General features: G+C 48.6%; 1 protein-coding gene across 1 annotated transcript in view; it reads right to left on the reverse strand.

The window, feature by feature from the left end:
• The window catches only part of LOC106821052 (E3 ubiquitin-protein ligase RNF19A-like), a 42728-nt gene that overhangs the window by 15221 nt on the left and 14232 nt on the right, over window positions 1-13275 (reverse strand). The window contains exons 2-8 of the mRNA XM_014825693.1: window positions 10639-11472; window positions 6150-6293; window positions 5815-5977; window positions 4477-4585; window positions 3094-3255; window positions 710-962; window positions 267-428 (exon numbers count right to left, since the gene is read on the reverse strand). Coding sequence (XP_014681179.1) covers window positions 267-428; window positions 710-962; window positions 3094-3255; window positions 4477-4585; window positions 5815-5977; window positions 6150-6293; window positions 10639-11255 — 1610 coding nt within the window. The 5' untranslated portion in view covers window positions 11256-11472. The remainder of the gene's footprint in view (window positions 1-266; window positions 429-709; window positions 963-3093; window positions 3256-4476; window positions 4586-5814; window positions 5978-6149; window positions 6294-10638; window positions 11473-13275) is intronic.

A 13275-nucleotide genomic window follows, 5' to 3' on the forward strand; every position in this document is an offset into this window, starting at 1 on the left:
ACGTACTTGCATTGTCTCTAGCGGAACAGTGGGCATGTCAAAGGTACTAGGTACACAGGCTTACCCAAGCGACTGGCTAGCTATGGATCCAGCTAGCGCGCACGTACTTGCATTGTCTCTAGCGAAACAGTGGGCAGGTCGAAGGTACTAGGTGCACAGGCTTACCTAAGCGACTGGCTAGCTATGGATCCAGCTAGTGCACACGTACTTGCGTTGTCTCTAGCGGAACAGTGGGCATGTCAAAGGTACTAGGTACACAGGCTTACCTAAGCGACTGGCTAGCTATGGATCCAGCTAGTGCACACGTACTTGCGTTGTCACCCAGCGAGACGGTGGTGGTGGAGCAGCGTTCGCTCAGGCTGGCCGTCGCCGACTCACTGCTCAAACTGAATCTCTTGTTCGGCTGGAACTCTGAGTGTACGTCTAACCTGTAACGCCGTACACACAAACACGTGAATTTACACCCCCGCGCAAGCTACGTGCACAACCGTGGGGATGGGGTGGGTGCGTGTGTGTGTGTGTGCGCGTGTGTGTGTGCGTGCGTGTGTGTGTTCGTGTGTGTGTGCGTGCGTGCGTGCGTGTGTGCGTATTTATTTATGCTAGACCTGTACAGATACACCTGTCAGAGTGTATGTGTGTGTGAGTGTCTAAGCGTGCCTAGGTGTCTAGGCACCAGCATTGATCACCGTGTGTGTAATGCTACACGCACCTGTTGTGGTAGCCGCTGGGGCCGGGCGCCGTGCACGTGCTGCCGCACAGGCTTCCCGTGAGGCTCTCGCCGGCGATGGCGACGTTGCTCGCGCTGTCGTGGTCGTCCTCCCCATCCTCGCCGCCCCGCACGCCGCGCAGCAGCGTCACCGCGCCGACGCCGACGCGGTCCATCTGTCCGCTGCTCACCGTCATCATGGACACCTCGCCGATGCTCGGGTTGGCGACGTTGTGGTTCGACATGCTGCGCGCGTCTGCAAACAATTAAATATAATAGTTGTTATATAGCTTAGTAAGAGTTTTTCCGATTGAATTCATTCGTTTTTCAATTAAATTAATCGCCATATAGGTTAGTAAGTTGGAAGTTAACCATGACCTCATCGATGCTCGGGTTGTGGTTAGACATGCTGCGCGCGTCTGCAAAAAATTAATTAAGTTTTTCCGATTGAATTAATTTTTTTTTTTTCGATTAATAAAATTATGTTCATTATTATATAGTTTAGTAAGCTGGAATTGACACATGATTTTACAGAAGGTTAGGTTAGTGACGTTGTAATTAGACATGCAGACGCAGACGTCGATTAATCCAAAATTAATTAGTTTTTCAAATAAATGAATCATTATATAGTTTAATTAGCAAGCTGGAATCCACCCATGACCTCCCTCCCTGATCCTCGGCCACCACTTCCACACGCTGCGCATCCCGCAAAACAAGTAGATGAACAGTCCTGACCTCTAACAGCAGCTGCTGTAATACGACTCTAATAAGTGCTGCCTATAGCGCTAGTGAATGCAGGACGCGCCGCCATCAGCTGACAATCGGCAGAGCGTAACACGAACATCCGCGATGGCTCGCACGCAATTATTCAATACGATATACGTGCGCATTCTGCTCGTATCTTGTACGCGGCTAACACCCGCAACACGACGCGTGTGCTTTCACGTACAGTCCCCACTCTATACTATACTACGTAAATGTATCACGAGTCATTATAATTAATGACAAATTCAGGTAATTAGCCTCTTTTTTCTTACTTTCAGCCTCTAGCTGTCTCTTGTCAAGCTGCACGAAGTTGATGGACTTTACAAAGACAGTGAGACCAGTTTTCAAAGCCACTGCTAATAGGTTAATTACTTGTATACATGCCAAAAATGACATTTCTCTTAATTAAATCCTGCGAACCCTCTACAATGGGTAAGTGCAGTTTTGCCGAATAATGTGTGACACCTGTCGCGTGACGTGTGTCAGTGACATCCGTGTGACAGATTGCCAGGATGACACTGTGTGTGATTATTGAGGACAAGTTGCGTGTTTGAAAGGAGGATTTGTGGCAAGGCAAACATGGATGGCACGCATGCAGCCTCCCACAGGGAACCCCGTAATATCAGCAGTCTGATCAGGAAGAAGCGCTAGGATTTTATCAGCAGGTAGAGCCACAGCTATCAATAACAACTTCCTGGATCATGCCGTAGCTGGCATAGCGTCATGGCTACCTATTGTTATCTTGTATTGGGTATCTAATGGGGCTTTCCCAGGAGCATGCAGGTGTCAGTACTATATTAGATATATATATATATATAACAATAGGTAGCCAGGATGCTATGCCAGGTACGGCATGATGCAGGAAGTTGTTATTAATAGCTGTGGCCCTACTTGCTGGTAAAATCCTAGTGATTCTTCCTGATATAATATATATTATATATATATATATCTAATATAGTACTGACACCTGCTCCTGGGAAAGCCCCATTCGATAACCAATACAGCGTTTCGTGTTATGCATGCACAAGGATGCGGAATAATATATAGATGGTTATAGCAGGATGCCTGCGTGCATGTGTGTGTGACTGTGTGTGTCTGTGTGTGACTGCACATGTGCATCCGTGTGTGACTGTGCATGTGCATCCGTGTGTGTGACTGTGTGTATCTGTGTGCGTGCATGCGTGTCTGTGTGCGTCTGTGCATGCATGTCTGTGTGCGTCTGTACATGCGTGTCTGTGTGTGTCTGCATGTGTGTGTCAGTGCGTGCGTGTGTGTGAGTCTATGCATGCGTGTCTGTGTGAGTCTATGCATGTGCGTCTGTGTGTGTGTGTGTGTGTGCGTACGTGTCTGTGTGTATCTGTGTGTACGAGAATGCGTGTCAGTGTGTGTCTGTACGTATGTGCGTGCGTACATGTCTGTGTGTACGAGAATGCGTGACTACGTGCGTGTCAGTGTGTGTGTGTGCGTATGTGCATGCGTGCCAGCGTGCATGCATGCGTGCGTGATTGCATGTGTGCGTGCATGCGTGCGTGATTGCATGTGTGCGTGATTGCATGTGTGCGTGATTGCATGCGTGCGTGATTGCAAGCTCGCGCACCTACATCGCGCTCGGGATGCCATACCTGTCGCCGTGGAAACGCCGCCCGCGAGCGTGTCGTTGTCGTCGTCGAACTTCATGCGCACGCCGCCGGACGATGACGTCGACACTCCGCAGCCTCCGGACCGGCACAGCGAGATCGGCACGACGCCGTAGACGTAGGCGAGCAGGATCGGCACGCCAATACCTGTCGTGACGCGCAAAACATCGTTAGTATTACGACGAATAATGCATACGTCGCACCGCGGTGGCAGTGATGTTAAGCTCACGTCAGCGACGTTAGAGAGACTTTCGGTTAGGGCTTCTCTGCAGTCGACAGTAGAAAGTTATTATTATATATATATTATATCATTATATGTATTATTATATTATAGTAGGAAGTTGAAACAAAAGTCTTCCTATCTTGAGACGAGCAAAAACGTAAATTTGAAAGTATCTCCAGTGAAAGGTTTGTCGTTCGCTGGTGGCAGTGCCAATGAGATGATGCTGTTCTCTCTGCCCCCCCCCCTCTATCAATCATAGCCATGCTCACTCGACCCCTCACATGCCCCGTCCAGCAAAACAAGGGTGTATAACTAGATACTGTTGACCCTCGATTTCCCGGACTAATAGGGGGGACTACCTGTCCGGCAAATGCAAAAGTCCGAATTTCCGGCGAGTGTAAAAAATAGCCCCAAATCTTACCGAAATCCGGGAAAGCAGGGTCCGGAAAATAGAGGGTCAACAGTAGAGCAACGATGCCCAGCATTGTCTTTTGAGATGATGTGAAATTTCGAAGAACCCAGTGAGCCTACCATGAGACGAAACTAATCACTCGCCGCCCAAGATCTATTAACTAACTACACTGCGTGATGACCCCCTCTCTCTTCAAGTTTATATCACATTAAGCTGGGTTTACACTACCGACTTTATATTGTCAAATTGGAAAGTTGGACGAATTTCGCAATTCGGCAACACCGAGTTGGCGAAAATAGAACATGTTTTAATCTCCCAACTAGTTGCTATTGACCAGTTGCTCGCGCGACTTTTGCGTTTACGCTGCCGATTGTCAGTTGTATAGTTGCGAAATTATTCCAATTCGCCAATTTGACAACGTAAAGTCGGTAGTGTAACCACAGCTTTAGGAAGGTAAGTTAGTACGGAGGCACAACGCAGACGCGATCGATTCGCTGAACTTAGTCGTGTTTTGCATGTTCATCGCATGTCGCTGCGCATCGCACACACACAGCGGTTTCGAATAACACTCGACAACGCCGACGCGTGGAGCGCGCGACACAGACACTGCCCGCGCAGCCGCCCCGCTTTCAATAGAATTTCATTTCTGCCTCAGAAGCGGTTCACGCTGCGATGGCATTCCGCCTTGAACATTCTGCTGCGCTAAATCAATATATTAGAGCGTTTTGCTCACCGACGGCTAGACCGGCGAGAACGGGCGAGACGATCACGGACGCTGTCACTCCTCCCACCACGTACAGGTTGCGCTTGTGTTTTGGCGCCTGTCTATACTTGTTGTTGAGCTGTAAAGGTTAGCGAAACGAGTGTTAGGAACTGCATTTAGTTAACCGGCACGACAGAATAGCACCCATAGCAGCTCCCGTCTGTACTAGTATCAGGAGTGACTTAAAAATTACGATTTTTCACGTATTTATTCACTCCTGCTAGTATAGATCTAGTATAATATCAGGAGTGAGTTACAAATATTTAATAATCACAATTTCTATAACATATTAGATTGACCGTAATAACAAGGCAAACTAATTTCATTTCAACATATGATAAAAGTTTACTTAGGACGAAATTTGAATATTAGGACAAGTTACGTGCCCATAGTGTGAAGTTGGTGTATATTCACAATTAAGTTGAAATCGAAGTTTCTGCAAATATTTTTTCTAAATATTCTAACGGCAATATGTATTTGCTCAACACTATATTACCAACCAGATACGGCTGTGCTTTGGCAAGTATCTGCACGTACGTGCAATTTTGCCACACACCCGCAAAGATCATTTCCTACAACATTGACTAATTAGCCACTGGGTGCAAATGAGGGCAACATCTGTGGCCCTGGCATTAACTGTGGCTTACACTGTGGATGCAGCCGAAATACATTGCAATCACTGAGGGTTTATTAAGCTTCATTAACGGTTGCCAACACCGTAGATCTAGGCTAGCCCTATACTAGGCCGGCATCTGCATCGGCAATTTCGCGAACGCGTCCCCGACCAGCGAAAATAACAGACACACTTCGCCGCGGCGAGCAAATTTACTGACGTCGTTAATGTAACGTAGGCGTTTCGCAGTCTCATAAAAATATAACGATTAGAATAGTCAAAGCTAGATTGATCTCCCAGTAATACCAGCACTCTGAATGTGAATATTTGATATGTCTGACACGTGCGTATCCTGTATTTAGGGTTGCCACGTACCACAATCATTTTGCGCTGGCGCACGATTGCCCGCAACCTTCAGTCGATCCTCTGACATTAGCCAATGCTCAAACGGTGACGTTGTCATCATTCTCGGGGGGGGCTCTCGTCGGACGAACGCCGAGCCGACAAAAGCGCCCGGTCGCCGCACAACTAACGCCGACGTCATATTACGTCCTGCTCTTTATCTCGCCAGCCGACTCTAGCTAGGGCACGCGCGCGCACGCCCCGGCGCACGTTACAACGCGCGCGACGAATTACGGAGCCGATCGCTCGCGTCGCCGCGTGCGACCTTCGACCTCGACCGACCTTCAACTGACCTTTCGTCCGACCCAGACGGGCATGCCGATGATGATTGCCGGCACCGAGACTCCGGCGATGAGCGCGATGCCCACCGGCGCCCCCACGAGCGTTCCCAGCTGCCATAGGATCTTCTTCTTCCGGCTCCATGGCTTCTTTCCCCAGAAGGTGCATCCCGACGGGCTGCACAAGCAAGACGGTACAATCACCGTTAGAGCGCTCAGCCGTTGCATCGCGCGACGCGTGCCGTTCAACGTCTTAAAGGCAACTTCAAATGTGATATAGTGCTGCATGCGCACTGTTTCCCAACCTGATGGAATGACCCATATATATAGTATACGTTAATGACGCATACCTGAGATAGTGCAGGTCAGAGATTTCCTTCATGCACAGCCAGCAGAATTCGGAGCCGCACACCGCGCAGGTCATGTGATTGCATGAACCGTCGTCCATCTTCATGATGTAAGCCTGGCATTGCGGACATGGGGATAATATCAAGCTGAGTGTTGATGTGATGTTACAGGGGATAATATCAAGCTAATGTTTAGCTATAGGTGAGTGTTGATGTGATGTTACACCTATAGCTAAACATTAGCTTGATATTATCCCATGTAACATCATATCAACACTCACCTATAGCTAAACATTAGCTTGATATTATCCCCTGTAACATCACATCAACACTCAACTATAGCTAAACATTAGCTTGATATTATCCCCTGTAACATCACACCAACACTCACCTATAGCTAAACATTAGCTTGATATTATCCCCTGTAACATCACACCAACACTCACATATAGCTAAACATTAGCCTGATATTATCCCCTGTAACATCACACCAACACTCACCTATAGATAAACGTCACTTAATCAATTAACGCCCTCTGAGAAAGTGGCCCACTGATCCCCATATACTAACTTATTATATTAGTTAGCATATAGAGATCGATGGTGATGCCACACACGAGAAAGGTTTAGTGATGTTTGTCTTACGTTTCTTACTAAGTAAACTCGGCAGAGATTATGGAAAAACAAGTAACTAGAAATTGGGAATCTTCAAGGCAACTAATTATGGCCAATACATTTGCCAACATGGCGTTTGCTTCGGATCAATGCATGATGTGCAGTCAATCCCACTAAAAGTTTTTACGTGGCGGCATTCACCCCAATGCATTTCGCCAATATTTGACAGGCTGGTGTTATTGATAGAAATTCTCGCGAAATGAAATATGTGGGAGGTGTACATTTCTCAGTGAACAACATGAGTATATAAGTGAATTACTGACTTATTGATTCCATATATAGAAATAAAAAGACCACAGTACCCACACACACGCACGCACGCATGCACGCACGCACGCACACACACACACACACGTCACAATACATTCACATACACATATGCACGCACGCACACGCGCATGCACACCCACACACACATATCGTATAGCGTGTGGCCTCTCACACAAAACAGTAATTGATAATAAAGCTGTCTTCTGTTGCACGCACATCGCGCGTGACAGCAACTGCTAATGAATTTAATTGTCTCCTGCTACCTGTCCATCCCAGGTGACAGAAAATTCGAATGCAAATTTCTGCTTGGCATTCCCCTCCTTCGTGACGGGGCAATGCCTAATAAACGTGTATTCATAACGCACACGTGGGCATCACGTGTGACAGTAATATTTCGTGACTGTGTCCTCCTTGCACATCCGATTCCCATGTGACTAATTGCTCACAAGCAAATATTCTGATAGTGCTCCCAGTACATGCCTTGACACTAAACAGCATGAAATCTATGTATGTACGTGTGTATACAGTGCGTAGAGTGTGCACGCATGTTCCACGACTACTACGTACATATAGTAGTGTAGCCCTGTATACGCCATGTTTTTTCGCGTACATATATTTTCGCGAATTCAGACTTGACAGACAATTTCGCGGTCGGTGAATTATTAATTATAGTCGGTATTATTTGGTATGAACTATTTGCGTGTTGTTATTTTCGCGGTCGGGGACGCGTTCGCGAAATTCGCGAAAATGAAACCACCGCAAAATATACAGCGTATAGAGTCGATGGAAGCTGATTGATGGGACATGTTGCAGGTACGCGGTGATAGCGACGGGATGCGCTAGCTGCCCGAAGATCAGCTGCGGCCGCGTCGGCTGCCAGACGGACTTCTGCTACCACTGCAAGGCCGAGTGGCATCCGAACCAGACGTGCGACGCGGCGCGCGCACAGCGCTCACACCGGGTCCGCTCCTCGTCCATGTACAGCCAGGACACGCACATGGAACGTACGTACACACACTAATATATATCTATATGTGTATATATATATATATATATATACATATGTATGTGTATGTATATATTAAACATAAATCAGCTAGGACACACATACATACAATATAAATCAAACAAAACAAAGGTAAACATGAAACAAAGGTACATTAGCCAACGAATATATACACAGTACACATGAAACTTACACCAGTCGTCACCATGATGCACGCATGACCAGGCACTGTGATGCACAGCCATGACGCCATGATGGTCGCCATGACGACATGGCACCGTGAGCACGCACTTACGCATGCACAGCAGCTGTCGTGCAGAATTATACGCGCATCCTACAAATAGAGTGCAATCTATCTATGTATTTATTTATACGTGCGCATAACTAAGCATTACGTACACGTGTATCTACGAGAGCTGCTCAAACGGAAATATCCGCATAATATTATGTTTGTGTAATTGAAGATCGTTGTGATGTGCAGCTGAAAACTAGTATATATATTGCTTCACCTTTGCAATTCGTAAGTGAGTAAACTGTTTATATGCATATAGTGATATACAGTGCAGAAATTTTCCACTCATACCCCACCAGTCTAAGTACTCTCAATGATATAGAATCTAGTAACTAAAACAAAAATTTAAAATCTAAATAATCTAAATAATATAAATAACTATAACGGGGGAGCGAACAGTGTAAACTTGGCCCCAGTACAGCGCTCCCTGCCCTGCTCACACGTTCATTGCCCGCTGCACTTATTATTATCTACCGGAAAAAGTACACGCGTTTTCTGCACGCCACCCTCGAGATACCACTGTTCAAACACATCACGATTCCAGTAAACCCGGCTCTAGGAAACACAAACACGTTCGCTCTGTGATGGACTTTTCAAACGGCTGTTATACACTTCATCCAGGCTGAGATGCTGCTCAGGCTGCCGTTAATAAACAGACGCTCTTCATCCCCGCGTCGCAAAAACGCTGTTTTCGCAGATCCCGGCAAAAATAAGAATTCGAACAAATTGCAGGCAAACATGCACGCCCTTCTCATCTCCTACTGAGTTTTGCGAATGTAGTCGCTTTGCAAAACATCGAATACTAGTAGTACGTACGTAGACACTCTCAAAACAACCAATCATCCAAAACGCCAGACGGAAATTCAGAAGTTGTTAAACGAATCTGCCACTCACACCGCAACGTAGACGTATAAGAACGCACACAAAAAAACAATGTCGAAATACGCTGTTATGAAGTCGTGCACCCATATACGATTTTCTGCGGTTCAAAACTGGTGAACCATAGTAGAGTGGTAGCCCGAACGAACTCCTGAGGGAACACAAAAATTGCGTGACTCAACCGAGTCAAGACGAGGAGGGGGGGGGGCTCAGCTTTCAGTCAGCCTGGAAATTGCAGTATAGCAACGGTGGGTGGGTGTGTGGGTTTGTGTGTGTGTGTGGGGGTAAGCCAGACTACTAGACAACGAACCACACTTATTTTAGATTACATCTCAATTACATGTTTAGGCTATTACTTGATTTTTCGCCAAAATCTACTAGGTAAGGTCTCACTTGCAACCCCAAAGATCTACAGTGACAGCCATGTTGCCACCAGCTGGGGCGTCTGTCATTGTCACGTTAAGTCTGTCATGACGAGAGACCTGGGGGTTATCGGGGATGCAAACTGAAATCAGCAAGATCCACGAAAGCCCGCACCGATCTGCGGAACGACGTCGCAAGGTCGAACCATGACGCTAAGGTTGCCGAAACATCTAGCCAACAATCTAGCCATCAAGCGTCGACAGCAGCCACAGCGGCCGCGGAACAATCGTGCGCTCGCTCCACCGTGCAGCGCCGTGCGGAATTTCGGTGCGCGAAACATTTCGAGAAATACTAATCGGCCCAGCCAGGAACAATTTACGTGATTGACCTTCGTGAAGGACGGGTATTTCGACGTGATCAACAGTCGTTCTGCAGAGACGAGCCAATTGCATTTTCGATCAGTCAACGCGCCGCCACGTCGAGTTGAAACGACAGACCGCCAACAAACTGCTACACATTATTGGCTACTGCTACACACTACCAGCTACTGCTACACACTACCAACTACTGCTACACACTGGCTACTGCTACATATTAATGGCTACTGCTACACACTACCAACTACTGCTACACACTGCCAACTACTGCTACACACTACCAACTACTGCTACACACTACCAGCTACTGCTACACACTACCAGCTACTGCTACACACTGCCAACGACTGCTATACACTACCAACTACTGCTACACACTACCAGCTACTGCTACACACTACCAGCTACTGCTACACACTACCAGCTACTGCTACACACTGGCTACTGCTACACACTACTGGCTACTGCTACACATTAATGGCTACTGCTACACATTAATGGCAACTGTGCATACAATACAGCTACTGCTACAAACGTTGTTCTTGGCGTAAATATCGGGAACTCCCTCCCTCCTTCCTCCCCCGACCCACCCGCGGACAAACCGGCACCGCGGACGGTGGCACCACCTACCCGCAGTCGGGCGCCGGGCACCAGCGCGCGTCGGGTTCCGTCGCGAGGTAGCGGCGCAGCGCAAACTCCTCGTACTTGCACATGATCGCGTCGTCGGCGAGCGCGCGCCGGATGTCGGTCGGGTGCAGGCGCTCGGCGCAGGACGGGCACGCGACGTTCACGCGCGACTCCGTGATCTCGATCGTCAGGTAGCGGCGCAGGCAGGCGGCGCACGCGCGGTGGTCGCACGTCGACAGCGCCGCAAAGTCGCCGCGCCGCTGCTCGCTCAGGCACAGCGGGCACTCGAGCGTCGAGTCCTCGCCGCCGTCGCCGACGGCAACCGCGGCTGCGGCGACGACGACCGGTTCGCCGGCGGGAGTCTCGTCCGCGCGCCGCGAGGGGGCGCCGCCGGGAAGGCGCGGCGTCGAGTTGCGGGTCGAGGGCGACGACGGCGTGCCGGCGCCGCTCGGGTTGGCTCCCCGCGCCGCCGCCGCCGCGCGCCGAGACTTGCGGTCGGACGGCCGCCGCAAGATCTGGCGCAGCGAGAAGCGCGATAGGCCGCGCTTCTTGCTCTCCGAATTGACGGAGAGCGCCGACGAGCAGTTGGAGTAGGTGTCCACCTCCCTGCCACCGCCCATCGCTGCTGCTGGTGGTGGTGGTGGTGGTGGTGGTGGTGGTGGTGGTGCTACTGGTGGTGCTGCTGCTTGGGGTAGTGGTGCTGCTGCTGCTACTGTTGATGCTGCTGCTGGTGATGTTGGTGGAGCTGCTGCTTGTGGTAGTGGTGCTGCTGCTGGTGCTGCTTCTGATCACGTTCACTCGAATGCTCTTGGTTAACTCAAGTATTCACAGACGGATCTGTAAAGGAAAAAACACAGAATGGAATCTCACAGTGTATAGAAAAAGCCGCATGTAAGAAACGGAATTCAAACGTTGTCTGACAGGCGTGAAATACAAACGAAGAAAACGATGGTGAATAACTAGATAAACGGTATAACATAAAATGTTTATCTCAGTCTCAGTAAACCAGTCACCACACATTTTAACACGGATTCATACTCAATATCACATTTTATATTCAGAGATCGAGGGTTTCGATCCTCACATACCTCACACTTGCAGCGTAATACTAATCCGTTCACAAACAAAAGAAGAGAGAGATTCATATTAGACTCATTTTTGCAACCCTATCCTCACAAGTGGATTCGAGCTACGCATTAAACTTCCAGCCTGGATAAATCCGGATGTCCCACCCACCGATTCATTTATGCAGGCAGACCTTCCAGGACAACCCGATGTGTGTGGACAACTAGATTCTGTGTTTTGCACTTGTTATCAGTAATGGAATTGGACGGTATGCCGACAAAAAAAATCCATGAAAGGAAAAGAATTGACTATCCTGTCTATCTGACCTATACGTCTGAGCAAATTAACTGCACGCACTTGGATGTTGTTGCTCGGTCGGTCAGGCTAGACCAGTTTACGAGTGATGATTCTACACGTGTTCGCACCGAATTGTCGACTTTGAGGGACGTACAGTCCCATCTGATTGCTGGTTGGCCAGAGCTACCAAACAATTACCTCGGACAGGCCAATTACGCAGTGCGACGAAAAATAACACATGTAAGCATGGTAAGTTGAAAGAAAAAAAAGCTTTTGAGGAAAGGATATGATATAATTGCAAGTGTTCGTACTGCTCGTAGTCCCTTGTAAGTTGTTAGATCTTTAGATCCTTGAAAGAATAGTTGCAGACGTCATGCACGAGGACTTTGAATCCGGTCTATGCATAGCACGCAGAAATAGAATCCTCTTCTCTCTCACACGCACAGACGCACACGAAGGCCCAGGCACACACACGCACACACACGCACACGCACGCACGCACGCATGCATGCATGCACGCACACACGCACGGCTGTTGCTAGCAACATGGCTAACTAGCATCGAGAGGTCTGTTCTGCTGCCCCTACTACTTCAACTCTTGCACCTAATTATTCTCCCCCCCCCCACACTCACCACCATCACCCGCAAACATTCACGATATGTAAATAGACCGCGAACTGTCTGCCGGCGGTGTTATCATAGTTCAACGGCCTCGCGAAACATCCACACAGAAGTCACACGAACGTAGAAGCAGCAGCAGCAGGAGGAGGATGAGGACGACGAGAACGAAGATGAGGAGGGCAAGGAAGAGGTGAGAAGGGAAGAGAGGGAGGAGGACGAGGATGAGGATGAGGAAGATGAGGAAGATGAGGAAGAATATGATGAGGAGAAGGAGACGGAGAAGAAAGACAACGAGTAGGAGAATAAGAAGGAGAATGGGGATGAGGAAGATGAAGAGGATGAGAAGCAGGAGAATGAAAAAACGGAGAAGTAGGAAAAGAAGGAGGAAGAAGCCGGCCACATCAGCGGCACGCTATCAATCGGCGCCACGTGCTCCGCGCGGTGAAACCTTGCGGAGAGATGCTGAGAGCGCGGACAGACATGCGCCTACATTCGCGGCGCATTCCTTGCTCCCGCAGCAGCAGACAACCTAGCGTGATGAAAGCGATTACACACACTGCCACACCTCGCCCACCGTCCCCATGTATCGGTGTGCCAACAGATGTGTGCCGCCCACACAGGAGAGCACACATGTACAGATATATATATATATATATA

This window comes from Priapulus caudatus, unplaced genomic scaffold, assembly GCF_000485595.1.
Source record: "Priapulus caudatus unplaced genomic scaffold, Priapulus_caudatus-5.0.1 Scaffold57, whole genome shotgun sequence".
NCBI classification, from domain to species: domain Eukaryota; kingdom Metazoa; phylum Priapulida; class Priapulimorpha; order Priapulimorphida; family Priapulidae; genus Priapulus; species Priapulus caudatus.